The 27,496-nt window shown below is 57.8% G+C and overlaps 3 protein-coding genes and 1 long non-coding RNA gene across 6 annotated transcripts; 2 read left to right on the forward strand and 2 right to left on the reverse strand.

Annotated features, from left to right (window-relative positions):
* Window positions 1–1,478: 1,478 nt before the first annotated feature.
* Window positions 1,479–4,424, reverse strand: LOC112986469 (uncharacterized). The gene is made up of 3 exons (XR_003260026.2): window positions 3,490–4,424; window positions 2,901–3,020; window positions 1,479–2,229 (listed from the first exon to the last, which is right to left on the reverse strand). It is a non-coding gene; the product is annotated as an uncharacterized LOC112986469 (long non-coding RNA).
* A 2,958-nt stretch (window positions 4,425–7,382) lies between these two features.
* On the forward strand, window positions 7,383–14,349 carry ACOT11 (acyl-CoA thioesterase 11). Of its 3 annotated transcripts, none has more exons than XM_064516237.1 (16): window positions 7,383–7,480; window positions 9,133–9,299; window positions 9,382–9,451; window positions 10,542–10,602; window positions 10,913–11,014; window positions 11,292–11,427; window positions 11,569–11,725; window positions 11,820–11,939; window positions 12,040–12,184; window positions 12,330–12,385; window positions 12,466–12,532; window positions 12,637–12,720; window positions 12,795–12,928; window positions 13,156–13,287; window positions 13,380–13,506; window positions 13,818–14,349. In XM_064516237.1, the coding sequence occupies exons 2-16, from the start codon at window positions 9,161–9,163 to the stop codon at window positions 13,971–13,973; spliced, it is 1,686 nt and encodes a 561-aa protein (XP_064372307.1). In that variant the 5' UTR covers window positions 7,383–7,480; window positions 9,133–9,160; the 3' UTR covers window positions 13,974–14,349. The 3 variants fall into 3 exon arrangements, with proteins under 3 accessions (XP_064372307.1, XP_064372308.1, XP_064372309.1); XM_064516238.1 differs by lacking the exon at window positions 7,383–7,480 and adding an exon at window positions 8,693–8,842; XM_064516239.1 differs by lacking the exons at window positions 7,383–7,480; window positions 9,133–9,299; window positions 9,382–9,451 and adding an exon at window positions 9,505–9,702.
* Window positions 14,350–15,360: 1,011 nt separating this feature from the next.
* On the forward strand, window positions 15,361–17,913 carry TMEM205 (transmembrane protein 205). The gene is made up of 3 exons (XM_026105842.2): window positions 15,361–15,802; window positions 15,885–16,048; window positions 16,161–17,913. Exons 1-3 carry the CDS (start codon window positions 15,703–15,705, stop codon window positions 16,458–16,460), a joined length of 564 nt encoding a protein of 187 aa, XP_025961627.1. The 5' UTR covers window positions 15,361–15,702; the 3' UTR covers window positions 16,461–17,913.
* An 11-nt stretch (window positions 17,914–17,924) lies between these two features.
* TTC4 (tetratricopeptide repeat domain 4) lies at window positions 17,925–26,115 on the reverse strand. Its single transcript, XM_064516240.1, has 10 exons — window positions 25,998–26,115; window positions 25,784–25,901; window positions 24,838–24,999; window positions 24,180–24,257; window positions 23,302–23,426; window positions 22,906–22,992; window positions 21,828–22,042; window positions 20,522–20,603; window positions 19,350–19,432; window positions 17,925–18,422 (listed from the first exon to the last, which is right to left on the reverse strand). The coding sequence occupies exons 1-10, from the start codon at window positions 26,067–26,069 to the stop codon at window positions 18,323–18,325; spliced, it is 1,122 nt and encodes a 373-aa protein (XP_064372310.1). The 5' UTR covers window positions 26,070–26,115; the 3' UTR covers window positions 17,925–18,322.
* Window positions 26,116–27,496: the final 1,381 nt, after the last annotated feature.

The following is a 27,496-nucleotide window of genomic DNA, read 5'->3' on the forward strand; positions in this document are numbered from 1 at the left end:
GAGGGCAGAGGGAAAAGCGGCGTCACGGGTAAGCGGAGTGAACAGCGGCAGCCGATGTCGCGGGGACTGCGCCGAGGGCCGGTCCTCGGCACCCGCCTGTCTCAGAGGAGAGCCCTGTCCCCCGCGCTCACCGAGCCCCGGGTGTGCACGGCAGCCGTGCGAGGATGCTTGGGAATTGTGTCATCCCAGTCTCCATCCTAACCACCCGCCCCTTCCAGCGTGACCGGGGGCTTGCCGGAGCACCGCTCCGTGCCACGGCCGTGGCAGATGGTGGAGACACGGCAGGAGACAGCGTGGCTGCTCTCCGTGCTGCGTGGCTCTGCTCCTGCGGGAACTGCACCCGGGGCTGGGCTGTCTCGCTGCCCTCGATGCATCACGCAATCCTTGCAGTGGCGAGGACTCCCCTGGCCACGAGCTGGGTGTAACAGCCTCGCAGCATGCTGTGAGAAACAAACCATGGAGAAGAGTCCTTGAGAGTGAAACCGGCTTCGGAAAGAAACATTGGCAGTCCTGTTTGGCTGCAACAGCGTCTGATTTGCTAAAGGCCTCCAAAATTAGAAGAGCCTCAGAAACTTATGATGGATGTTACTGCAGCGGAGTGTGGAAGGAGGAATGGGAGAGGCTTACAGAGAGCTCGGCTTAATCTGCGATTCACCTGGATGCTGCTCTATAGGTGATCAATAAAACCTCTTTTTCAGGGGAGAAGGAGAGAATAAGATCCCCGTGGAAACGGAGAGAGGGGATGGGGACTAAAGAGCATGGCAAAGCCCCAGCAGAAATCCCGGACGCGCATGTATGCAGAAGCACCGTCCTCCGATAAAGCGGTAATATCCATAGTGCTAAACACGCTCTGCAGGAGCGACTGATATGTGCCAAAGCATCCTCATGACTTCGCTCCTAATAAACATGCTGTGGATGTGAAATGAGGCTCCGCGTAGACAGGCAGCATTATTCAGCGTAGGGGAAGCGGGTCGGGGCGAGCGCCGACCCAGCGATGCCCCTGCAGGGATGCCCAGGCCCGCGCGCGGGCGCCCGGCCGCACCGCGAAAGCCGCCCAGGCTGTGCTCCTGCCTGCGCTGCGGAGTTTATATCTAAATAAACAGCTCCTCCTCCCCTGCTCAACGGCCACTTCACCTCCAAGAGTTATTCACAGATAAACTCCATAAATTTTGGGGGACAGCCATTTTATCACTCCTGGCAGTTCTGTGCATTAAATGCTACAAGGTGAAACCAAGGGAGATGGGAGGAGATGGGAAAACGGGCTCCTCGGAGAGCCCAGGCACTAGGGCATCCTTCGAGGAGCGCCCCGGGCTCCCGGGGCTGCCGGGGAGCTGCCGCTGGGGCCAAAGGAGGGACCGTATCCTGCTCTTGTCTCTCACCATCTTTCTGAGATTTTTGAAGGTTTGTTAGCTGCAGGGAGGCAGGAGGAAAAGGAGGGTTTATCTGAAAGGCAGGCAGAGATAGCAGTAAACCACCTCCTCTGTGCACTGCTTCCATGGATGATTTATTTCGACATGCGATTCCAGTCTGTTTTGCTGCATCATTCAAGGCATTTTATTGCCGGTAGCTCGGACTAGTGATATCCCCTGGCGATGCCAGACCCCCCACACCCCGGCTGCCCTGTTAGGCGGGAGCAGAAACCAGCCCTCCAGCGCTTGCTGCTGGAGTTCACAGCCGCGTAGCATCACCGAGGCGACACCTCGCTCGCCCAAGCGAGCCGGGCTCCTTATGGGCTGCGGCGAGGGCAAGAAAGCTCCTTGGGGACCCAAGATGTGGTGTGCGCGCTGGGGTGTCCCTACATTGACAAATCCCTGCTCTGCACCTGGGGGGCCCAGGCAGCCCTGGGCAAGGGGAGCCGGTACCTGCGCCGCCGTGTTTTGGCTGGAAGGACCTCGGGAACCACTTAGCCCCGTCCCCCGCTCAAAGTGGGGCCAGCTCTGACGTTAGGACAGGTCATGAATAAGTTACGATACCAAAGTGCTCCCCAGCTCGGGTAGTTATCAGGCTTTTCCCGGCCCTCTCGAGCGAGGCTCCCCTCTTCTCTCCCTCCTTCCAGCGTGTCCCTCCTCGCTCCCCAACGTGGGGACGCTGGGCAGCTGCGGGGCACCGGCCGGCGGCTCCCGGGGGGAAGCGCTCCGTTCTTCCGCAGGACCCCGCCGGGAGGGAGCCGGAACTGGCCGACGTGCCGATCCCTGCGGATCGATCTTGTTTGCGAGTGACAGGCGTATTCTGCTGGAACAACAATAAAAAAAAATCCATCCTTAATTTTGCCTTGTTTTTACAGGTATGTTTGGGTCTATTTAACAGCTAATGCTAAGTTTTACCGGGCCAGGTATGCATTTTGCCTTGACATCCCCTCTTAGGCTTAGCACTGTCAGAAGAGCCAGCTCTGGGAGCAAGGTGTGGGGCAGTCGCTGTGGGTCCGAGCTGCCTGTTGCAGAAGGGGCCGGGGGGAGGGGGGGGAGACGGAAACCACCTGGGTGCAAACAAAATCCCTGAAAGCCCCTGGAGTGACACGGTGCTCGGGCACAGCCAGGCGCCCGCGGGGCTGCGCGTTGCTGCTGCGGATCTGTGCTGCTGACTTTACAGCCAGGTAAACGAGACAGAAAGTCGTGTAGCCCTCGTTTCTGTGAGGCATGCTGAATCACTCACCCCTTCTCGGGGAGCTTCCTCCTGCCAAACACCTGCTACTGCTGCTGGCAACGCTCCTGTAAGAGAATCTTGCTTTGCTACAAGCTCCAGTTAATTTTGACCACACTACAGATATTTTTAAGTTTTTTTTCTCCCTAGATTGTCACAACTCTTTTATTCCTTCTCCGAAAGCTGCTGCTTCACCACGCCAAACCCCACGGCCTAAAGACTGTTTGAAACCTTTTTCCCCATGCTTTCCCATTTTGTACCAAAACTTTGTGGCTTCTTTAATCAGCGGACTTGATTTCATACTGGACACGGCGTCCTCAAATCACTTTTTGCTGATTGCTTCCTCTCGCACGCAGTTCTGGTTGACCACCGGCTTCCCCCTTTGGTGGAAGAGCGAACAAAAGTAATTAAACTGCACTCGTGGGAATCAAAACACACGGCGGGACGGACATCCGGGCGGATAACCTTGCCCGGATGGGGCAGCGTTACGAAGCGCTGTGCGGCACGTGGGGGCTTTGGGGACGTCCCCTTAAACCTGAGGTCCTGGTGCCGCCGAGGAAGCTGGCGTGGAAGAAGGAGAGGGCTCTCCTCACCGGGCTCACGGGCCTCAAACACCCCCCATTCTTCCAGCAGCTCCCAAACCTCCTTTCCCCATGGTGCCACGGCACACTTGAACAGCCAGCCATCTCGCGTGCGCAAAGCACTGCTTGGCTTTATTGGGCTGTCCTGATCCCGCCTCACCCACCCAAAAGTAACTTCATTTTGCAGTATTGCTAGACTGCAAAATACACAGCAGCGCTTTTGCTGGTGGCGTTGTAGCAAGGGGATGCGTTTTGCTTTGTTACCTACCATGTATCATTGGGCGTCTAAAATTTCCATTACTCCTAATAAGGAGGTTTTTTTTGTCTTCCCCAAGACCAGCTACCAGGGAGAAAACACATTCTTGGTTCTGCGAGATTTCCACACATCAGTGGCAGTGGAGAACGCTCTGCATGGACTGCATTTCAATGAACTCGCCGCGAGGAACCGCTCCAGACAGTGTCTGCAGACGCCAAAACCCACCGGACAGCTGCCGGCCCAGAGCCGGGGCAGCTCACCTGGCCGCCGCAGACCCCGGAAGGTGCCCACGGCTCGGCTAGCGGAGCGGGGACGGCCAGGCTGGGCTTGGCGTCCCCCCGCTGCCTGCTTGCCCCGGCACAGGCTGCCGGGCTGATGTTGGCGTGGGCCATGAAGCCCCTGGCTGCTTCGCCGTCCTCACCGCAGCCCGGCAAGGCCTTGCCCAACGCGCCGGCCTCGCGCTCCCCGAAAAACGGGCAAGCAGCAGCGCTTCAAGGCTTTTTATGGCGCACACAGGCACGGCGGGAAAGTCGCAGCCTGCCTGTGGCTGCCGCACGCACCTAATTGATTAAATTGAGTAATTAATAAAACGGTATTATATATCGAGGGGTTGGGGGTGTCCCTCCTGTAAAAAATACAGTGTTACACTACACCGGCCGTTCACGGAAGTAGGAAAAAGGGTAAAAACCACTTTTCTGCCCAAGGCCGCACTGCACCCAGCCCGAGGGGGCGGCCAGCATCGCGCCCCGCGCCATTTTCCCCCCGGATTTCAGCGGCTTGGCCCTCGCGCCACCCCGGCGCCCCCGCCCCGAGGCCAGAAACCCCGCTGAGAAGGATTTGGGTATTTTTATTTTTTTAAAAACCCGCGTGCAGCTCCCCAGCGGCGCGGCCTTCCCAACCCGGAGCCCGACGGCGGCGCGGGAGAGAGGGAGAGAGGGAAAGAGGGAGGGAGGGAGGGAGGGAGGGAGCGAGGAGAGGGAGCGGGCGGCCGGGCCGGGCCCTCAGCGGCGGGGGGCGGGGGAAGGGGCCGCTTGAAACCGCCGCCTGCCGCGCGCTGATTGGCGGAGCGCCGCGCGGGGCGGGGCGGGGCCGCGCGGGCCGCCCCCCCTCCCTCCCCCCTCCCGCGCGGCTGCGGGAGCCGGAAGGCCGCGCCCCCGCGCCCGGGGCTCGGCGCTGCGGCCGGGGCCGCGCGCGGGGCGGGGGAGGGAGAGAGGGGGGCGGGGGAAGGGGGGCGCTGCGCGCGCCGAACGCGGGGCCGCTCGGAGCAACGGCGGCGCCTGGCGGCGCGCGGCGGCGCTGCCGGGCGGCCGGCGGTGCCCCACGGGGGGGGGGATCAGGCCCCCCGGGGGGGATCAGGCCCCACGGGGGAGGGAGATCAGGCTGCATGGGGAGGGGGGTTGAGGCCCCACAGCGTTGCCCCACAGCGGGGCCAGGCCCCAGGGAGGGGGTTCAGGCCCCACAGTGGGGTGAGGCCCCGGGGGGGGTGGGGAGGTCAGGCCCCACAGTGGGGTGAGGCCCCACAGGGGTGGTCAGGCCCCACAGAGGAGCCCCACAGTGGGGTCAGGGCCCACAGTGGGGTCAGGCCCCATGGGGGGGGGTTCAGGCACCACAGTGGGGGCCCAGGCCCCATGGGGGGGGGGGATGTCAGGCCCCACAGCAGGGTGAGGCCCCACAGGGGTGGTCAGGCCCCACAGAGGAGCCTCACAGTGGAGTCAGGGCCCACAGGGGTGAGGGAGGCCCCATAGCAGGTTGAGGCCCCACAGGGGGATTCAGGCCCCACAGCGGGGGGCCAGGCCCCACGGGGGGGTGTCAGGCCCCACAGCAGGGTGAGGCCCCACAGGGGGGTTTAGGCCCCCACAGCGAGGGGCCAGGCCCTCGCAGCACAGGGAGCCGGTGGCAGGGCACCCCAAGCATCCCACCGCGGGGCGCCCAGCTCCGCCACGTCCTCCTCGCTGAGAGCCTCCTCCTTGCTGAGAGCCTCCGCGCTGGGCCTCACCCCGCGCCGGGCCTCACCCCGCGCCACCCTCACGCCGCCGTCGCCCCGCTCGCCCGTCCAGGCGCCGTTCGCTGACGCGCTTCCAGCCCAGACGCCTTGTCTCCAGCCTTCAACGTCTGAACTAAAACAACAACAAAAACCCCACAGCAGCCCACAGCTCGGCTTAGCCTGACGGGAAACGGCTTCCCTCCGTCGCGGGGGGCGGGAGAGCTGGATTTAGTAAATTAAGTAAATACCAATGGAGGAGTTGAAAAATAGGTTACCTCGTAATTGAATTTTTTCTGCCTGCAGCTAAAGAAAAATTAGCCTTCCTGCTATCTCGTGCAGTCTGGGTGTTCGAGAACTTATCAGCGTGTGTAACAGCTTAAAGGGTAGTGCGACAGCTATTCGGCCCAGCCTTTTAAAGCTCTTTACTTAGCGCTTTTTTTTTTTCCTTTCCCCCCTCTCCTTGCAACACGGCACCGCGTGTTGGAGGCTGCCTGTGGGCCTCCAGCAGGGCCCGGAGCGGGGATCCTCCAGCTGCGCTGCCCCTCCGGAGAGGTGGCGTTTCCAGAACATTTGATGATCTGCTTTTCTTCTGCACCAGCTCGTTCACAACGTGGCGGCTTTTACCACCGAGGCAAGAAAATCGGCGCCGTCGCCACGCGCAGCCCGCGTTATTTACTCCTAACGATTTTCCAGTATTTTAACATGAGTCCCTGAGAAATTTTAGTTGTCCCAAGGAGAATAGCTGCTTGTAACCGTTTGCTAATTACAAGTATGAATGTCAATTAATTCATTTAGCTAATTATCCACTCCATGAGCATCATGCACCAAAGAACTGTAAGAGACAGGCATATGGTGGAGGGCGGGGAGCGAGCAGCTCACGCGCACGGCGGTGCGCTTGCTGGGAGGCCGGGGGGCTGCGCGGCGGCGAGCGCGCCCCGATGCGCGGCTTTCCTCGGCGTAATGGCTGGGGGATACAGCCGCCCTGCGCCCTAATTACAGCGTCGTGCTAATCGCGCCTCAAAAGCGTCAGCCCTCTCTTTGCAACATCTGCGGGGCTACTTGTTGCAATGCTGCAGCGTGTGCACATTGCGAGGCACCTCGGTGCCCGCAAGCCCGTAGAAAAACAAAAAATTATCTTATTTGCTGCCCGGGGAGAGAAGAGGAAAGGTTTGGAAGGAAACGTCCTTTTTTTTTTTGGGATGATTGGAACGAGCTAATCACATCTCGGTGTGAAAAATTAACTGCAATGTATTAAAGGGGTTGCATTAGGAGAGCAAAAAAATCGGCTCTCCCCTGCTCCCAGAAAGGTGATAGAAGATTGCAAATTTTACACTAAAATCCAATCCACTAATGCTCGGTGAGGTTAAAATCTTGTGTTAAAAATATCGCCCGGCTCCTGACCCGGGTCGCGAGGGTGTCTGGCTGCGAGGGGCAGGCCTGGGGGACGCCCATGCTCGGGGTGTGCGGCGGTGCCGGCTCTGCCCCGCTCGTTGCTCCTCTGCAGAGCGGCGCGGCCTTGTTTCCTGTTGCATCCGCTCACTCATTTCGCCGCTGGCTTTGCAACGGCGGCGCTTGTGCCACGTCTTCGCGTGACGAGCTTTGATCAACGGCGTGTGCTTTGATTGCCGAGATCCACTTATAAAAGCGTGCAAATAATATACAAATAGAACAATATCTCCCCCCAAAATAACAGGCTGCATAATTAATGCGGCAACATGGTGAAATTTGCTTTTTCTTTCCTAATCTCGTGTAACTTTTTTTTTTTGCATTAAAATCCCTGCTATGGCTGGGGAGCAGCTCCGCACGAGTCCGTGGAGGCTTCGCCGGCCGACACACCACCAGCGCGGGGGGCCTGTTTGCAAAGGGCTACCTTAAGAAAGCTGGAGATGACTATATTTAAGGAAGTAAGGGGTGTGCGCTGGCGGCGGTCCCGGGCCGGCGTGTGGGCCTGGACGGCGATGCGCGGCGCGCGCAGGTGTCCGGACGCCTCTCCGCCACGCCGCGTCTCCGCGGGCCGAGGTGAGCGGGCACCGCAGCGGCCCTCCGCGCGCCCTCCTCCTGCGAAAAAAGCCAACGTGGGTTTTTCCGGCTCGCGTGGGCGGCTCGGTGAAAAATGCAAAACGCCCGGCGGGGTTTTGGGGCCTCCAAGCGCTGCTCCCGCGGGAAAACCCCGGGAACGTCCTCCTTCCGTGTGAAACGGGGGCGCTGGGGAATATCGCTGGTGGGGAGGGCAGCGGGGCGCCCGGCGTCGCCTGCTCCCGGCCCCCTTCGCCCCCGGGACTTTGGCCTGTGGGACTTTGCCCCGCGTCGGCTTTGCTCCGGCGGCCGTCGGAGCCGGCTGGCGGCATCTCCCGAAGTAGGTCAGGTTTAGTTCCCAGCGCGGGTGGGTTGGCTCGTTACCATGGATATCGCTCAATTCGACACCGATAATCCCCCGTGGGAGCTTCGCTGTCGCTACTCCCCCCCCCCCCCCATTTTTTCCTGCCGCCGTTCCCGGTAAGGGGCACGGCTGGAGCGGGAGGCGGGAGGCGAGGCGGGGGACCAGGGAGGCCTCTGCGGGTGCTGGGCCAGGCCGCGGGCTGGCACGCGGTTTCGATGCTTGGGGCTGAGCCCCCGGCTCCCGGCGCTTCCCTGCTTTGCTATTTCGGGGCAGCCGAACCAAATCCCCGTTTTCCCGGCACCGAGGCGCTCGTGACGCCTCCGGCAGCGCAGGGAGCAAACGGGGCGGCAGGCGGGGAAAATACTCCGCTCAAGGGTTTTTTTTTCCTAATGCAAACTTTTTTTGGGGGGGGGGGGTAGAAGTGGGTCACTCGAGGGTGACAGAGTAAGAGCATCGTCACCTAGGTAATGCATCGCGTTGCCATGGTGACCCCAGGGCTGCATCAGGCACCGGCTTTAACAATTTGACAGCTGAGCGAGGCTGAAGATTTTAATGAGCGCAGACACTTGCTTGCTCCGTTTCGATAACTGAGCAGGCTAAAAATACCCACCGGCGGGATATTTCCGGGCCTCGGGAGCGTGTTTCCGATAGCCGCAGTCCCATTGCCGGCCACGGCCCCCAGGACGCCGGGCTCGCGGCCAGGGCACCCAAGGGCGCGCGGTGCCCTTGGGGCGCCGGCACTGGGCGCGCTGCTGGTCCCAACCCACACGCAAGTCTGTGATAGCACCAATTTCAACTGCACCTATATGTGTATTTTTTTTTTTAGTGGCTTTTGCAAGCTTTTTCCAGCTTTAGCAGCTTTTTCCAGCTTTGTTTTTTTTGCTGTGGCTGGGTTGCGCTGCGCAGGGGCCGGGCAGCCGTGGCACAGCCGGCGCAGCGCCCCGCGGGCCGGGCACGGGAAGCAGCCGCGGCAGCAGCCGCAGCGTCGCGCGGTGGAAAACGTGAGTCATGCAGCGCGGAGAAGGAAACCGGAGAGGGCCGGCGAGGGGGCAGCGTCGGCTGAGTGCCTGGGCGCTTGGTCGCGAGAGGCGGCACGTGCCAGCGACGCGCTCGCGGGACCGCCGGCGACGAGGGCGGAAAACGCTGCGGGATGAGCCGGGGGGTCCGGGCTGGCCGGAGGGTGGGGAAAGGCCGGGCGAGGAGGATGCTCGGGGCGCGGGAACGGGGCGACGCGGGGTTCCCGCGGGGCGGCCGGGCGCTGCGGCCTCACCGGCTCCGCCGCGTCCCGCAGGGCTCCGGCATCCCGCCGGGGCGGCAGCATGGCGAGCGAGGCGCCGGGCCGCAACGGCACGGAGGTGCAGATGAGCCAGCTGGTGCTGCCCTGCCACACCAACCACCGCGGCGAGCTCGGCGTGGGCCAGCTGCTCAAGTGGATCGACACGGCCGCCTGCCTCTCGGGTGAGCGCCGCGCGGGGCGGCCGCCGCCGTGCTCCGGCGAGCCGCGGCGCCGCCGGTGACCCTCCGCTTTCCCCCCCTGCAGCCGAGCGGCACGCCGGCTGCCCCTGCGTCACCGCCTCCATGGACGATATCTACTTCGAGCACACCATCAGGTAACCGCCGCGCGCTTGGCCTTGCCGCGCCGCCTCCGCCCCGGCGCTGCGCCCACCTCGCCGCGCCGGGCTGCCGCCTGCCCGCGACCTTCCTGCCTCCCCGCGAACCCGCGCGCCGCTCTGCCGCCCCGACGGCGGCCCGCGGGGAGCCTGCTCCTCTCTCGCTGACCTCTCTGCCCTCGCTCTTCTTTCCGCACCAGCCCGAGGTATAAAAGCGCTCCTGGGCGGCCGCAGGGGAAGAGCAGCGTCTGGTAGGGACGTTTGAGCCGTAGCGTAGCTGCCTAACCCGGCGCCGCACTAACCCCGCGCAGTGAGCCGGGCCCTGGGCCGCCACGCGTGCTGCGGCTGCTCACGTAACCCGCTAACGCCTGCAGCGAGCTTTATCTTCCCGTTTAATTTCGTAGCGTTGGGCTCCTTTAGAGGATGAGTGACGTCCTTGGTTTAGTAACGCAGTTGGTAGAGACTCTGTTTTCTGTCAGTGTGTTGCCAGCAAGTTGCATTTGTTCATTTGATCAGTGCCATCTAGAGTAGGAAAGGCTGCAGAGCTAAAGTTGCTTGTGTGTTCACTCTGAAACCTACTGAAGGCCAGAACAGGGGTGAGCATGGCCTTGGAGGAGGAGGAGGAACTTGGACGGTGATGCTGCATGAGGCTCCATGGAGGCTCCCCCTGCCACTGCCTGCAAAGGGGGGGGACTGTTTGGGGCCGGTGTCTCTCGCCAGCGAAGGCAGCGGGACTGCGGCTTCCGCCTCGGGGGAACCTGCCCCGTGGGGGCCCTGCTTGGCACTGCTGCCCCATGAGGGCTCACGACCGAGGCTGGAAAAGGCCGGCTGAGCCGTTGGGAGCGTGCCGGCCGCGGGGGCGGCACCCAGCCCGGCACGCTGCGGCTCTCTGGGCGCCCTTCGCCCCGCGCACCCTTTGCACGCGCGGTTACTTGTGGAGGAAACCTCGCTGGGGCGCGGGCCCTGTGTCAGGCCGCCGCCGTTTTTGGCGGGCAGGGAGCTGCGGCGTCCCGCTGGGGGAGGTGCTCCCTGGCCGAATGGACCTAGTCTGCCCATCGGCCCCTAACGCTTCCTTTCTGTTGTTTTCCAGTGTTGGGCAGGTGGTTAACATCAAAGCCAAAGTGAACCGAGCCTTTAACTCCAGCATGGAGGTTCGTACGCCGCAGCCCGTTTCCGCCTCCCACGCCGCCCACGCGCGCCCCGCTGTATTTGCATCACTGCAGCTCCGCACCCACCTGGGCTCCTTCCTGCTCCCTGTGGCCACCTAGATGCCAAATTGCTCCTCAGGCTTCCGCCTGCTTGGCCTGACCTGGGCTATATGGCTTGACGTGGTCAAATATTTGGGATCAGCAGTCCCTGGGGTGTCATAGGAAGCTGTTGGCGTGCTGCAGAGAGGCCCGCGGCGCGTGAAGCCCTGCCCGGGGCCTGCCCGCGGCTCAGCGGCGCTGTCTCCCCGGCCAGGTGGGCATCCAGGTCAGCCACGAGGACCTCTGCAGCGGGCGGCAGTGGAGCATGTGCAAGGCGTACGCCACCTTCGTGGCGCAGGGCGACGCCAACGCCAAGGTGAGCGCGGGGCACGGCGGGGACGCAGGAGGCACCCCGGGGCATCTTCCAGGGGATCTGCATCACCTTCAGGGACCGTTTGCCTCTGGCCCCTCCATAAGTGGTATAACCCAGCCCGAGGACCAGCTCTGGTCCACGTAGCTGGGGGCAGATGGTGTGTTTTCCCCCTTTGGAGGGAACTCACCCCAAAACAAGAGCTCAAAGGGGCTATGGAGGGGCCAGCGGGGTCCGGGAGGCCTGGCCGGGGCTGGGTTTGCCATCCGTCTTCTGCGGCTAGGTCAAGCTGAAGCCGCTGACCCCGCAGACGGAGGAGGAGAAGATCGAGCACAGCATCGCCGCCGAGCGCCGCCGCATGCGCCTGGCCCACAAGGACACCCTCAAGGACCTGCTCACCCGCAGCCCCCGCGAAGCCGGTACCGTGTCCCGGGCGCCGAGCGGAGCCGCATCTGGGGGCCGGGGCCGGGCTAGGCCCGTGGTGGCATCCTGGCCGGACTGGGAGAGCCTGGTGGGGGCAAGGCGCCCGGGCGCTGAGCGCGGTCCTCCTCCCGCGGCAGAGCTGGAGACCCGCGACGGCAGCGTGGTGGTGCCGGCCGAGGAGACCCGGGTGGAGAGCGTGGAGCTGGTGCTGCCGCCGCACGCCAACCACCAGGGCCACACCTTCGGGGGGCAGATCATGGCCTGGATGGAGAACGTGGCCACCATCGCCGCCAGGTAGCCCCTCCGGGGGCCTCGCGGGGTGCCGGCGCGGGGCGGCGAGGCAGCGTTCAGCCCCGGCGCCAGGGCTGACGCGCCGCCGTCCCGGCAGCCGGCTGTGCCGTGCCCACCCCACGCTGACCACCATCGAGATGTTCCACTTCCGCGGACCCTCCCAGGTCGGCGACCGGCTGGTGCTGAAGGCCATCGTCAACAACGCCTTCAAAAACAGGTGTGTGTGTGTGTGAGGGAAATATTTTTGGAAGCTTTGCAGCTTGGTAGCTGGACATGCAGCACTTGCATCTACTGTTTCTGCTCTTCTGCCCCCCCAGCATGGAGGTGGGGGTCTGCGCCGAGGCGTACGGGCAGGAGATGGCCACGAGCCGCCGGCACATCAACAGCGCCTTCATGACCTTCGTGGTGCTGGACGAGGAGGGCCGGCCCCGCACCCTGCCCATGGTCGTGCCCGAGCCCGAGGTGAGGACGTGAGCGCTGTCGTAGCGCCCGTCGCAGCGGGGGGTCCCCAACCAGGGGGAGCAAGACTTTGCCCTCCCCCACGAAAGATTTTTGGGGTTTTTTTGGTTGCTTTCCGTTAACATGATGTGCTTTTCCTGCTCTTCAGGATGGAGAGAGGAGGTACAGAGAAGCCAGCGCTAGGAAAAAGATTCGGCTGGACAGGTGAGCGGGATGAGGGGATGCCAGTGCCGGGTCCTGGGGCTGCCCGCATCCCCGTAACGCCGGCGGTGGCCTCTCCGCAGGAAGTACATCGTGTCCTGCCGGCAGACCGAGGTGCCGCTCTCCGTGCCCTGGGACCAAAGCAACAAGGTACGGCGTGGCTGGCGTCGCCGGACGCATTTCGGCCGCTTGGCTGCCCATCCCGGCACGGAAGCGCGGAGGGGTTGAGCGCCGTCCCCGCGTCCCCGCTGCAGGTGTATCTGAGCTACAACAACGTCTCCGCGCTGAAGACGCTGGTGGCGAAAGCAAACTGGGTCCTCGCCAGGGAGAAGGAGAAGGTACTGGGGGCACTGGGCACTGGGCGTGACTGCCCGCGGGCGCCCGCCGCACCGCCCGTCGTGCGCCTTCGCAGGTGAGGATGTACACGCTGGAGGAGGACCAGTTCCTCTCCTTCCGCATGGAGATGACGGCGCGCATCACCGCGGCCCAGGCCTTCTCCCTGCTGTCCGACCTGCGGCGGCGGCACGAGTGGGACAGCCACTACGCGTGAGTGCCGGCGTGCCGGGGCAGAGCCGCTGTCCCGCTCTGCCACCGCCTTCCAGCCCGGGAGCATCCCGGGTGGTGCTGCACGTGCAGGTGGCTTGGCCGTACGATGAAGAAGTGCGAGGGCGAAGCCTCCGGCCCATCGCCGGAGCCCGACCCGCGGCCCGCCGCTGCGTCGGGACCTCCACACCGTGGCTGCTTTGCCTCGTGTCACCACTGTCCCCCCTCAGGAGCGCCGAGCTGGTGCAGCAAGTGGACGACGACGACATGATCTACCACGTGGTGAGCCAGACGCTGAGCCGCGAGAACAAGCCGCAGGACTTCGTCATCCTGGCGTCCCGGCGGAAACCCTGCGACAAGGGGTAAAGCCGTGCGCCCCGCGGCCCCCACTGCCCCCATGGCCGGGCTGTGCCCTGCTCACCGGGCTCTCCTCCTCCTCCTCCTCCTCCCCTAGGGACCCCTACGTGGTGGCCTTCCGCTCGGTGACGCTGCCTACCCACCCGCCCAGCCCCGGCTTCACGCGGGGCGAGACGCTCTGCTCGGGCTTCTGCATTTGGCCGGAGACGGAGGAGACGAGCAAGGTGAGACCTTGGGAGCGGGTGTCCTCCTGGCGCCGGGGTGTCCTCTTGGGGCGAGGTGTCCTCCGGGCTGGTGCACAGCTCTGGGCCCAAGCTGTGACGTGACCGAGACCTGAGCCCAGCCCCTCTCCATCTCTCGAGGAGTTTATGGCCACTGGCTGAGGGCAGATGGCATTTCTCCTGGCCTGGCCATCCCTCTGCACCCCAGGAGAGCCCTCCAGAAGGAGGCCAGCCCCGACGCCGCTGCCCGCACGCAGCGGAAGAGGTTTCAGCCTCCGCACACATCCTTAACACATATATCCCGTGGATTGCAGGTGGCCTACTACAACCAGGCCACGCCGGGGTACCTCAACTACGTGACGACCAACATTGTGGGCCTGTCCTCCAACTTCTACACCACCTTCGTCGCCTGCGAGAAGTTCCTGCTGAAGAACAAGGACGACCTCATCCTGCGGCTCCAGGATCTCTAGCGGTCCCTCGCGCAGGCGGGGGCGAGCGGGCGCCTTCAGATGAGTAGTTGGTTAGCGGCATTACTAGGAGAGCAGCGGCCGAGGGGTGCGTGGGTGATGGGACACCTCGGGTGGGCCTGGTAGCGAGAAGGGACACGGCGGGAGCGGGAGTCGGTGAGGGCCAGGCAGTGGCCCGGAGAACCAGGGCATCGCTGGATCTTGCGCGGCGGCGAGCTGGCGGCATTGCAGGAAAGCGTAACCCCGTGTACCGAAATGTTGGAAATGTAACGTCTTTTTTTTTTTAATTTTCTACAGGAATTGACTTTTCTAGTTCAGTTAACACTACTTGAATCTTTGTATGATGAAACTCTTACTAAACAGATTTTTTTTTTTTTTCCTTTCTTTTTACTATTTCTTTCGGGGGGACACCGCTGCTCTTGGGGGCAGAGGATGGAGAAAGGGGCTGTGATGGGGGGCCAGGAGGGCAGGCGGGGACCCCGGAGACCTAGTCTGCACCCTCGCCCTGCGCTGAGCCTTAGCACCGCGTTCCCCTTGATCAGCCCGAGACAGAGGGAGGTGAAACCGGCCCCGTGGAACCGGATTGCTCTTGTTGAAGGCTCTTGTTGCAGCAGCAGGGGCGTTTTGAGGGTTTTCCTCGGCTCTCGGCGAGTCGGGAGCAAAGGGAGCTGTGGGGGGGCAGCTGCATCCTGCATCTCGGCTGCTGGCCATGGTGGCAGGCGGAAGGAGTGACAATAAAAGTGCATTAAAAGCAAAAAATATATTCTTCTTCTTCTTCTTCTGCGTGTCCCCGGGGCAAGGCCTGCCTGTGCCGCTCGGGAGGTGCTGGGTGTCCCCAGCCAAGTGAAGGCCGTGAAGATGCGAGGATTTACAGCCCTGGGCTCTAGGGGGGGTCTGAGAGCCTCCTCCAAGGTGTAATCCTGTAATTATGGAGGGATTTTTATATATGCATAAATGAACATGCAGGAATTGCTGTATAAATATATACGCTGTATTTCTATACGTCGCGGGGGGAGCAGGACATGACGCGATGGCAGCTCCTCTCCCCAGGCTGTCCCTGCCGTAACTCCCGTCGCGGAGGCACCGGCCGAGGGGAGGGGGGTGCCGGGGGCTCGCCGGTGGATGGGAACAAGGCAGAACCGATGCGCCGTGGGGCTCCCAGAGGGTTTATTTTAATAAATCTGCAAAGCCCTCCTTGGAGTGGAGCGGATTTCTTTGGAGCCTCCCCGCGACTTCGCCACAACGGGCAGTTTTTGGCACCCTGACTGCGACCAGCCCCCGGGGGCGGCTGCCTCCCGCCTGGCTCCAGCCCACCGCGTGCTGGGAGCGAGGGGAAACACGTGCTTTTGGGTTGAAATGCGCAGAAGCCGTCGCTGGGCCGTGTTTTCCAGCAGGGCAGTCTGCTGCCGGAGGAGGGACTTTTCCCAGATAACGACAGCTTAACGCCCACCGCGCGGGCACGCGTGTTTGCCAGGGTTTCGTCTCTTTTCCCTCTTTATTGACTTTGTCCTTGTTTCTGCGGCCAGGGGTCAGAGCGGGCTTCAGCTGGACTTTGCAGCAAGTCCAGCCAAAAGGGCAGGTTACAGGGTGCTGCGGCGGCCCCCCATCCGAGCTGGAGAGGCTTCTCCAGCGCGAGCTGAAACATTTTTCCAGCGTTTATCCGACTACGCTACCTTTTGCCCCAGCTTGAGCAGGTTGCGCTGGGAAGAGCCGTGCCGGCCGCCCCGGCACCATGCCGGTCAGCTCGGAGCCCCCCGACGTGGCGAAGCTGCTGCACCTCCTCTTCCTCTCGACCTCCTGGGGGATGCAGGTCTGGGCCACCTTCGTGTCCGGTAGGTGTTTGCGGCCCTCGCTCGCGGCTGCGCCCATCCGCCGGGGTCAGGGCTCGGTGGTGACCGCTCGCCTCCCGCGCAGGGCTGGTGATGGGCAGCCACCTGCCCCGGCACACCTACGGCTTCATCCAGAGCGAGCTCTTCCCCTACTACCTCCACATCGGCTCTGCCTGCGCCTTCTTCAACCTGACCATATTCGCCATGTACCACCCCAGCGAGCTGCTCAGCGAGGAGGAGATGACCCAGGTACCGCTCCAGCTGGAAGAAGCACCCGGATTTGGGAGTGCTTTGTGCATAAAAGGGGCTGGGGAGACATTAAATCCACTAAACGCTCACGGTTTGCGTCGCTGCCTTGCAGATCATCGTCTTCTTCGTCTGCGTGGCTGTCGCGGCGCTGAACGCGCAGTGGTTCGGGCAGATGACCTCGGACATCCTGGCAGACATGCACCGGATCGAGCGGAGCTACGGCCTGGGCCAGGAGATCGGCTTCTTCACCAGCAAATCCTACCAGAAGCTGCGCGACTCGGACCCTGCCTACAGGAAGATGTCCCGGCAGCTCGTCCTCTACCACGCGCTGTCCTCCCTCTGCAACCTCTGCTGCATCGCGTGCAACGGCTGGAGCCTGCGCTACCTGGCTGCTCACCTCTCCGCCTTGTAAGGGAGCGGGCCGCCCGTCGGACTGCGACTCGAGGGGCGGCTGGCCAGAGTCAGAGCTGTGGGGAAAGGGAGACTCCCTGGGGCCAACCTGTGCCTTGCTGTAAAATGCCCCTGAGCTCTGGGGATTAAATTTCGGCAGCCTCAGGTGGGGAGTCCTGCGCCTCTATTCCCCTCTGCTGGGGAGTCCCAGTCCCCAGCTGATCACACTTACAGACCACATTCCCTCCAAAAACCAACAGGAGTTTCCCATCACATCGACTATCCTGAATGGATCATTCTGCATTTTTCTAATTGCTAAATCCCTGCTGCCAGAACAGTTTGCTTGCGGGTGCTCGTGGTGCTACCTCTGCAGAGGTGCTGGGCTGTACCTCCCCCTGCGGCTTTGCGTTGCCTGGGTGGAGGCGAGCTGCTCCGGCTGGCGCGCTGCCACTCCACGTGGTCCGTCCTGCCTTCTGCAAAGAGCAGAGCGGTGCAGGGACGCAGCGTGCCAGAGGCTGCCATGGGGGGAGAGCTGCCAGCCGTCCTCTCATAGTGCACTTCACGATGAGGATCTTTATCGAAGTTCCCAGTTTGTGCATGCAGCATGCAAATTTTGTAGATCTTTTTACTCAGAAAGACTTTTAAAAGTATCTAGAAAAAGATATGGCCAAAGTGCACTCACTTGCACCATGCAGCAATCACTGCTTTTCTGCTTCTGCTTTGCCAATTACAGAAACATTTTTTGTAATAGGTCAAAACTATGGTTTCAGCCATTAAGAACTGCTTTGAGCTTATACACTACAGATTTACTTCCAGAGAGCCAACAGAGAATATCAGTAATTTCTGATTGACTTTAAAAGTTGCTGCACAGAGCATTCATTATTTCAAAAGAACACTCAACTACTTACACCAAGTTCTAACAGTAATAGCAGTTAGTGCACAGTCAGAGCTGTTTACGGCAAGTAGTAGTTGGGGAACTGATTCAAAGCAGTACTGAATGCAGATAGATTTAAGAAATTATTATGCTTCTTTAAATTCTTTCTCTGTAAAATACTTTTACTATATTTGTGCACACTGAAGTAGTTCAGGAATGGCTAAAATGGAACTTCAAGCTTTTGTTTTCCTTAGAGCTGTTTGAATCCAGCTCTGGAGTGAGAAAAAAATCTCTGATTTTAGCAGAAGTGTTTATGGCTGAATAGCTTTTTAACGTTCTGAGTACCTGATGCCTCTAAAATTGCAGTATATTTCTGCAATCACTATCAGGGCAGCTCAGAGAGAAATGAGAGATTTAGAGTTACTTTTAATTAAAAACTGAAAGCCAACACAGAAGCATGGAAGACCCTGTATGTTGGCTTTACCATTTAGCATGATGAATAAGGCTCTTATGTTTGGGTTTAAAATAACTGTATGTCATTCTCTTGAATACCATGCGCTATTTCATTCAGTGAGAAAAATGATTGCCTCATTTATTAGGCAGGAGTCAGTCTACTTAAAATAGACATGTTTATTTCCAGTTTATATATGACAATAAGGTAGCAAAAGGGTCAGTAAAACACACTGCTCTGAACAGAGCGCCCCGCATCACTCTGGTCAGCAGCAGAGCCGAGTGGTGACCAAACGCTGCTCCTTGGTCCTCAGAGCTAGAGCAGTCTATGATAGAGATGTGCTTTTGTAAGCTAGCTGGATTTCTTCTGTGTGAATAATCCCCTCTTGTAAGTCCCCCATTCTCCCACCATCCTGCCTTGCTGGAAGTTTCCCTGTGTGCAACGATTCCTTCTCCCCTGAGACGTGCAAGGTATTCTCGTACAAGCAGAAAGTCGCAGTCTGTAAGTGGGACACAAACAGCAGTCTCTTACACAGGATTCCTCGTTTCATTCTTGCTCATTATAGCCGATGCACCTTCTTGCTAGAGAAGTACTTCTTAGAGAAAGGAGAATGCTTTGCAAACGCCAAAACTGTTGGAGTTCCAGCCTTTACAAAATACCTGCAAAGATTAAAAGGAGTCATTTGGCTTCCCTGTATCTGGCCAAGAGTCATGCAAAGTGAGTGACTTCCCCCCAATTCAATAAAGACCGACTTCCCAAAGGCTGATGACGAGCATTTTTGCCGATTAGCAGAGTCTTTCACAGCCATAGCTACGCATACCCAAGGGGGAAGTGATTTATGTATCAATTCTTCTCCCAACATCTACTTCTAATTAGAACAGAGCGCTGTTACACTCACTCTGAAAGTCAGATTCTTTTTGCAAAGCCCTTCAAGTCTGAAGTCGCAGGGATTATGCATGCTGCTGAGTTTTATGCAGTGACAGTTTGCAGCAGCAGAACTAGAGCTCTGCTCCCAGCGTGACAGACCTATCCACTCGTGTTTTGCAGCAGGCTCTCCCCAGCTAGCTACAAGATGGTATAAGTTAATAGCACAAGAATTACAATAATTTTTTTGCTTCACAAATAGCAAGTTTCTCTCTATATAACTGAATAACCCTTTAAAGTCAATTTCAGACAGTGAAACTGTGCTGCACGCTGTGTTGAGGGCTGCTCACACAGTTTGCGTGTGAGAGCATTGCCAACCTTCAGCACGTTCTCTGTACACTGCCACCTTTTTTTAGGTAGCACTCTACTGAGGGCATATAAAACAGCCTCTTTTGGGCTCCTGTTCATGTGTAGCCCCATCACCCTTTCCCATCTCCTTCTAGTCCTGGGGAGAGTTGTTCCTTCTTGGAGGGTGGAGGTAAATTCCTAAAGCCAGGTGCAAACTCATATGGTCCCTTTGCTTTACAGCTTCCCAACTAAGAGATGCCAAGAGTTCTGGTAAGTCAGAGAACAAACTGCACTTAAGCCCAAAGCTCATTCATTGTGCCTTTGTGTGCTCACTGGAATCAAACAGGTGAAAGAGTGACCTAGAGCAGCCTCACCTCTGGTGCTGCAACACTTGCAGCAATGTGTGTTCGGGGTTCACCTCATACATTTCTGCTCTTTCTTCATCTTCAAAATAGAGCTGAAAAAATTTGGGAGGGTTATTAAATACTTTAGATACATGAAAGCAAACTACTAAGCTGTAGAAAGTCCAGTAACAGCACACCACATATCCACTAGCGATTTATCAAACTTTGGCATCATGCAATGACTGTCCATGTCAGATGCTAACTTCAGCAATATAGAAACTTTGTTTTGTGTAAATTCCAAGTCTTCCCTGTGTAAATCAGTAACTGCTTAGCTTCTTATGACGGTGGCAGCAGGAATGCAAAATATACTGTCTGTTTCCGTGCTTTACAGAGAAGCAACCCAAATCCAAGGGCTGCTTTTTAACTGGTGAAACGCAGCAATGGTATAAGCTAAACTGATTAGGCTTAAAGATATTTGAACAAAATGGAGTAGATTTCAGAGATTCCAATCCAACAGTTCTGCCTTAGACACACCCACAGCTAGAATCAAAGTTTTTAATTTGGTAAACTACACAGCCACTGTCCTCTTGGACCTGTCTGCTCACTGTACTAAGGGCTGTCCTGTTGCCTGGTGCACATGACACTGAAGTGGAAAATGGGAAATAACCATCTATATCCTTCTATATTCAATTCCTGAAAAATTCTCCATACCTGCTGTAGCCACAAACAATTCACATCCTGCATTTTTTTAAACTCTTACTAGACATATATTGACTTAATTGGATTACATGTTTAACCTCCAGGACTTAGTTCCAAAAATAACTTTTTTCCCCCCATTTACGTTGAACAACTTCACTACGAGTGTGGTTAAAAAACAGGTAGCTTGCTTGCTTGGTTGTCTAAATCTTAATTATTTGTATGAAGATGGACATCTAGACAATATCTAGAAATACCTTATAGCAAATAAAACATAAGTGGAAGATAAAAGGTCCTTTATTTTCCTTAATGAATTCTGCCTGTCTAAAAGTGTCAGCACATCTGGAAAACGTTCAAGTTCATAACTGAATACAGCTCTTCAAAACCTTATTTCACATCCATTTATGGTAAACAGGCAACAATGCTGTTGCTTTCATATACTCAAAGCTGTTTAACCTTACTCCAGAAATCATGAACTGGAGTAGAAGGAAAGTCAAACTGCTCACCTCAAGATTGTCGGGAAGATATTTCCTCTCTAAATCCCAAGGTGGTAACTCAGCAAACATCACCATTAAATGATCAATAAATCTAAAAGCCAAAATACATATGTTAACTTAGACAAAGTATTCCATAGTTTCTAGTTTTTCCTGTTGTTTCGTTGTTGCATCTGAATAGTTCAGCTTCAGTAATCTATATCGCTGCATTTGAAATATGGTAAAAATACATTAGCAAATTAGATAACAGACTCAAAAGTAAGTTTAAATCCATATAAAGGTCATACTCACTTTCCTTCCAACTCATTGCTTCCCTAATGAGAGCAAGGCCACGTTTTAACTCATGCTATTGGTTACAAACTTGAGCAATGCAACACCATATTATTTATAACTTTTTACTTTCACACTGAAAAACACGTCAAGCACTCTACATTTTGTCTAAAATTGATTTCCCTTCCACATGGTCCTATCAGCACCATGCTTCATTGGATCACAGTGCCCAGAATAAGCCTGTGTGTCAGAGGCAGGATTACTTTAGTACTTCAGGATTGCCAGTGGCTGAATTGTTCGAGGAACCCATTTTTACTTTCTTTAGTCATGAAAAGGTGTACTCAACAATACTGTAAGAGAACTATAGCTTTACTAACCTGTTTGCATTGTAATTTTGAGCTGTGAATTTGTCAGTAATTCTGAGGAATACACATGCCTCCCACAAAAAAGCCACAAATTTCAACTTCACAAGGCCAGAAAGTGAGGTTTGTATCAAGAAAAGTGGAATTCCCACCTTTCCAGTCACTTGCTTATAGTCTGAAAGGTCTGCAGCATGTCAGTCAAGCCCCAGGAAAAAGTCCTGGGTCACTGCTGCTCACAAAAGGTCTCTTTTGGGAGCATCTTACAATTTTTGGGTTTATTCCTCCTTCTGAAACTCACATACTTGGAGGGCTTCTAAACAGCACCTTAATGAAAAGCATGCACGTGCATGGGGTACGGGTATTACTGACCACTGCTCCTGGCCTGCACTGGAAGCCCCTTTAACCACGCTGGCTAGACATGATGTGCTTCTCCCCACTATACATTTATTTAGCCTCTAGACTTTGGTCCCCCAATATTTTAAGCAGCATTTCTAAATCATAGAATAATTCAAGCTGCTAGGGACCTCAGGAGGACATCTAGTGCAACCTCCTGCTCAAAAGCAGCATCAGCTACGAGAGGATAAGTCTGGAGCTATTTGGTCAGCAGGACAGTGCTTTGCCTGCTGTCTCTTCTCACTCACTCACAGACCTCCTTTACTCAAGGCTGATGCTGACAGTGCATTCACCTCGTGTTCTCGTTAAAAGCTGCAATGAAGTCCGTTTGCTCGTGCTCTGGGTACAGAAAGAGGACAGGCCAGTTTAGGTTGCCATCAGCATCTAAGTGCACCTTTGCCCCCATGGCATTGTCAGAGTGGAATCCATCCAAGGACATCTCAGCCAAACCATCTGACATTTCCTCCTCCTCATTTGAAGGCTCAAGAACCACCTTGATATTTCTTTCCTACAAGGGAAGGACAAAAAAGGGGGGTTGGGAGGGGGAATATGATCAGGGAAACTAGCAGTCAGTAGAAGGAGAAATCATGTCACTCATACTAAAGGGTCTGCTCTTAAACATGCCACCAAAAGCCTTCCTACAGTATGGGACAGGTGACTGCTCCTCCCAGTAAAATCCAGAACCTCAGCGAGACTTCCAGACTCCTTGTACAATGGATGAGGAGAGCTGGAAATCCAGAGGAGCCAGCATGCTGAGAGAAAAGCCTGAGAAAATGTCAGGGAAAAGGATGCATCCAAAATGCTGCTTTGGGGGAGTTAGCAGGCATAAGTTCAGGATGCAACCACACCCACCCACCCCAGAGAACATCCTCTCTTTCAGAGAGCTGAAGAAGGCTCACTCTTTTCTTCTGACAGACAACTGCAGAAAAGGAGATCAGAGTTTGTGTAATAGCCCACAGTATTTTAACATAGCCCCAACATTTGCTGAGGAAGTAAAACATCCAGGATCGTTTTTCTCCTCCACCCTATCAGGTGGCCTCCTCTGTTCTTCACTGAAGTGGTGCCTGCTGGCAGCAAAGGCAGCAAGCTTCACTGGGCCAGTGTGATGCTACAGCCCACCAGGCAGGCACCCTCCTGGATTCTCGATTCAGCTTCTAATACTGGGTTTGTATTTTACATTAACTGTTATCTGAAATACATATATAAAATACAGTTCCCCTGGGAACTGAGGGCAAAGCCACGCAGATGAGGAGGATCATGGTTTTGACTCAAAGCTTTTTGGCTCTAGCCCTCAAAAACCTGCACGTGAAAACAACTCGAGACAAGCAGGAAAACTATTGGAGGAAAAAAATAAAACCCTCATTAGCCCACCTTTATTGCTGCAAGCAAGCTTTCCTTTTGACACTGTTCTTTCCTCTCCATCACCTTTGCTTTCCTTGCATCCCGCTGCTCAGCTCGCTGCACATAAGAGAAGGTTGCATCATGGTCACACACAGCAAGTCAACCCTCGTCATTGCTCTAATCTGCTGACGAGTGGAGAAATCAGTTCGGATCTCCAAAAAGATGCCAGCTCTTTCAGCTATATATCTCAACAATACACATCATGCAGAACCACCACTACATTCTGTTTGTAGAAATTATACTACACGCAAACTTATATGGAGCAGTCTCCATCAAGGGAGCCTAAAGTAATTCTTGACACAAAATGGGCAGAATAGACCAATCCTGGGATAGGCACAGTAGACTCTAGGCTGCCATAACATTTACCTTTAACTTGTCCGCTTTAGCTATCACTTCCATGAGCTTTTTCTCTTTTGAGTCTATTCGCAAGCCCTCCTCACACCATGCTATTGCTTCAGAGAAATTCTTTAGCTCCAAGTGACAGAGAGCTCCTGAAAGGATTAAGATTTTAAGTTTCTGGCATTGGAATCAGTACACAACTGTTATGCAAACTGGTAGTTATAAAGACATATACAACAGTAGATGCTATTGCTTTGCAAGGTAATTTTAAATGGTAGTATTCCAGTGGGTGTACTAAGCTGAGAAGAAAATCTAAAATACTTTAGCAGTTACTGTAGCATTTGCTAGTCAGAAATTGGTAGAGTGATGCCATCAGTGTCTGTTACAAGTAAAATTATATCATTAGAATTCACATTTCAACATCTGTATCATAAGGTAAAATAAAGCAGTGATTTCCATGGATTAAGAAGTGATGAAAAAACAAAAGACACTGGAGAGCAGCAAAAGTTATGTTCTACAGAAACACATCCAAAGTTGTTTTACAGATATGGAAGCTGAAGAAGAAAAAGACAGCATTTAGATCAAAAATCCAAACCAAAACGCAGAGCTCTACTTTTGTCAGATACAGGAATAACAAAACAAGAGAAGCAAAGATACCACCTACAGCTAGTGCTCTATGTTTCTGAAACAAATGCAATTCTGAAACAATGTTACTCTTAGCAATTTAGAGTTTGTAAACACTGTTCTTTAACACACACAAACACTCAGTGAAACAAAGCGAAACTGAACAGGCTGTTCCAGGGCTTATAACAATAACAGCAAGACAAGTTAAAACAACATATTCAAGGCTGCTCTGAAAGGACATTCCTTCCACTCCATGCTATAACACATGCTTTAATTCTTACCTCTTACGATTGCTTTGAGATGGGTGGGCTTCAGCTTTCTGGCCTGGATTGCATCGTTGAGAGCAGAACGGTAGTTACCTACAAACAAAGTGAAACTGCTCAGAACCCTTCATTTATATTTCAAATCCAAGCAGACTTGAAGGCAACAAAAACCTTACGCAGAGGCTCTGTAATCCACTGCTTCTACAATCACTGTGAGACAAGTGAAGGAGGAAAGAACAAGTTAACAGCAAAAAAATAAAGGATAGGAATCAATTGGACAGACAAGAGACAAATAACATGACTGTGGGCAGACCACTGCCAACATGCAACACCATGAAAGGCCAAAAGAGGCCAATCCTTGCTGCGTTGATGCCGTTGGTAGGACAGGCAGTAGCTTGAAAATGTGGCAGTGAAGGAGTGATAAAACATTTCGCTCCAGCCAATGCTGCAGCTCAGCGCGCACCCAGCAGAGCCTGAGGTCCCACCTCCCCCTGAACCGGCTCAGCATTGCAGCCACCGGCTGCGCCACATCTTGCAAGGAGCAGGACACAAACCCCACAGCCGTGCCTGGGGGCAGTGCCAGGTCCAGAGGGCCCAGGGCGTCTTTTGGTCACGACTAAGCTACTTGTTATGTCGTGCTAGAAAAGAGGGAGAGAGGAAACCCGGCGTGGGCTACCCAAGTGTGCCTGTGCGGCCGCGCGGTTGGTGTGCAGCACGGCAGCCAGCTCCGGGTCCTCGCACTTCTTCCTCAGCCCTTCCGTGTAGGAGACGACGGCCTTCCTGTAGTCCTTCTCCCTGAAGTACTCGTTGCCCTCATTCTTGTACAACCTGGCGAGCTCTGCAGGGAGCGGGCAGGGCGCTGAGCGGGGATGCACGGGGCACCCCCGACCCCCTGCATCCCCTGAACCAGGCCCCCGCATGCCCCGAACCAGGCCCCCTGGCCCTGCACACCCCCTGAACCAGCCCCCCCAGCCCCCAAACGGGCCCCCCGCACCCCCTGAACCAGCCCCGCACCCCTCTGGACCGGCCCCCCCAGCCCCATGCACCCCCCGAACCGGGCCCCCGGCCCTGCCCGCCCTCAAACCGGCCCCCCGGCCCCATGCACCCCCTGAACAGGGCCCCCAGCCCCCGCAGCCCCCAAACTGGCCCCCCCGGACCCCAAACTGCCCCCCCCGGCCCTGCCCGCCCCCAAACCGGCCCCCCGGCCCCATGCACCCCCTGAACAGGGCCCCCGGCCCCCGCAACCCCCAAACTGGCCCCCCCAGACCCCGAACTGCCCCCCCCGGCCCTGCCCGCCCCCAAACCGGCCCCCCGGCCCCATGCACCCCCTGAACAGGGCCCCCGGCCCCCGCAACCCCCAAACTGGCCCCCCGGCCCCCGAACTGGCCCCCCCGGCCCTGTCCGCCCCCAAACTGGGCCCCCAGCCCTATGCACCCCCTGTACAGGGCCCCCCCGGCCCCCGAACCGGCCCCCCGGCCCTGCCCGCCCCCCGAACCGGGCTCCCCAGCCCCCCGCACCCCCCGAACCGGGCCCCGGCCCTGCCCACTCCCTGAACCGGCCTCCCGGCCCTCGAACCGGGGCCGCGGCCCCCAGCCCGGCCCGCGACCCGGCCCCACCGCCACCTGCGGGGCTCCGCTCCTCGTCGAAGAGCATCGACTGCAGGCAGGCGAGCTCGGGCTGCCGCGCCGCGTCGATCTCCGCCGGGCACCGCTTCATGAACATGGGGATGGCCTCCAGCTCCTGCCGGCACGGGCCGCGCGTCAGCCGGGCCGCCGCCGACCGGATCAAACTGGACCGGACCGGACCCGCTCCCGCCCCCCGCCGCCGCCGCCCCACCTGCTCCCAGGTGCTTTCGTTGAAGCCGCCCCGGTAGCGCGGCGCCTCGCCGCCCGCCCCGGCCTCCGCCATGCTGCCGCCCCGGCCCGACCCGCCCCTTCCGGCAGCGCAGCGTCCGTCGGCCCCGGCCCCGCCCCCTTCAGACCCGCCCTGCCTCTCCGGCCCCGCCCCTTCCCGCCCCTCAGCCTCCGGCCACGCCCCTTATGCCTCCTGGTCACGCCCCCATTCAGCCCCCCCCCCCCCCGCTACCTCTCGGCCCGACCCAGCGTCTTCAGGCCCCGCCCCCTCCAACGCGGCCCCGCCTCCCTACCAGCAGCCCCACCCCCTCCAGCCCGGCCCCGCCCCACAGCCTTCAGGCCCCGCCCCCTCCAGCCGGGCCCCGCCCCCACCTGCCGCACCTCCCCCCCACCGCCCCCACGGCCCCACGAGAGCCGCGGCCCGGTGCAGGCAGCGCCCGTGCTCTTTATTGTGGCCCCCCGGGCTGGGCTGGGCCCCTCAGCGACCCCCAGGCGCCTCCTCCTGCAGCCGCCCCGGCCCACGGCCCAGGGTGCCCCAGAGGCATTGTGGGGCTCCATGGGTGCGCGGGGGCGAGCGGCCCGCACCCGCCACCAGGCTGGCGAGGCACAAGTGGCCACCGACGCCTCCGAGCTGTGCCGGGGGCTGTCCGGAGCTGGGGAGGATGAGCCGTTGGGAACCATCTGGGAGGATCCAGAAGCATCTGGAAGCACAGAGCCACCACCCCGCCGAGCCATCCTTGCGCAGCCCCCAGCCCCCGCGGCCTCGCCCCCACCCCGGGCAGCGCCGGGAGAGCCGGGCAGGCCTGGCGGCGAGGGGCCGCGTTCGGCGCGGAGGAGAGCCCCGGGGGGGGGGGGCTGAGCCCCTGGGAAGGGCACCCCCCCGGCTTTGGTGCAGCCAGCTTTGGACCTCGGACCACACCGGTCCCAGCGTCAGAAGAAATCCACCGCCCCTCCGTGTTTGTGGAGACCCAAGCACACCTCCTTCGCTTACTCTTGCTTACGGCGGTCAGTTCTGGCTCCCTGATTTCGTCCATGTGCGTGACCAGAGACCCTGAGCGTGCCACACGCGTACCGGTTACACTTTCAGAAGTGTGACTTCCCTGCTCAGTCTTCCCCAAAGTTTCAAAATCCTGAAGTGCGCTCACCGGTGCTGGAGAAGCCTGAGCCTTAGCCAAAGCCCCCTAAAATAACTAGGAGTTTTTCCATGGCCTTTATCGCGCAGATCTGAGCCAAAGCCAACACTTTTTTCGAGGACAACATGTAGAGGAGATCCTACATGACTAGCCCAGAGAGACACTGGTGAGCGGGGCCCTGGAAGGAGCACAGAGCTCAGGAAAGGTGCTGTGTTAAGCACCCAGTACTAAATTCTGGGATTTCCCTCACACAGCTCTGGCTTCTATGGAGTTAGAGAATACCAGATTTTCTCCATTTACCTACGAACACGGCTGCAGCCCTCTGCAGAGATGGCTGTGAGTTCTTGAG

The sequence above is a fragment of the Dromaius novaehollandiae genome, chromosome 8 (assembly GCF_036370855.1).
Source record: "Dromaius novaehollandiae isolate bDroNov1 chromosome 8, bDroNov1.hap1, whole genome shotgun sequence".
In the NCBI taxonomy this organism is placed as follows: Eukaryota; Metazoa; Chordata; class Aves; order Casuariiformes; family Dromaiidae; genus Dromaius; species Dromaius novaehollandiae.

Excerpts from the sequence above, each read along its gene's own strand:
- ACOT11 (XM_064516237.1), top strand. The coding sequence starts at position 9,161 with ATGGCGAGCGAGGCGCCGGGCCGCAACGGCACGGAGGTGCAGATGAGC. Across the intron at positions 11,726-11,819 it reads GTGGCCACCATCGCCGCCAG|CCGGCTGTGCCGTGCCCACC; the intron begins GTAGCCCCTCCG and ends CCGTCCCGGCAG. Across the intron at positions 12,386-12,465 it reads AAAAAGATTCGGCTGGACAG|GAAGTACATCGTGTCCTGCC; the intron begins GTGAGCGGGATG and ends GCCTCTCCGCAG.
- TMEM205 (XM_026105842.2), top strand. The coding sequence starts at position 15,703 with ATGCCGGTCAGCTCGGAGCCCCCCGACGTGGCGAAGCTGCTGCACCTC. Across the intron at positions 15,803-15,884 it reads CTGGGCCACCTTCGTGTCCG|GGCTGGTGATGGGCAGCCAC; the intron begins GTAGGTGTTTGC and ends CCTCCCGCGCAG. Across the intron at positions 16,049-16,160 it reads GCGAGGAGGAGATGACCCAG|ATCATCGTCTTCTTCGTCTG; the intron begins GTACCGCTCCAG and ends GCTGCCTTGCAG.
- TTC4 (XM_064516240.1), bottom strand. The coding sequence starts at position 26,069 with ATGGCGGAGGCCGGGGCGGGCGGCGAGGCGCCGCGCTACCGGGGCGGC. Across the intron at positions 25,902-25,997 it reads ACGAAAGCACCTGGGAGCAG|GAGCTGGAGGCCATCCCCAT; the intron begins GTGGGGCGGCGG and ends CCGTGCCGGCAG. Across the intron at positions 22,993-23,301 it reads CTAAAGCGGACAAGTTAAAG|CGAGCTGAGCAGCGGGATGC; the intron begins GTAAATGTTATG and ends TCTTATGTGCAG.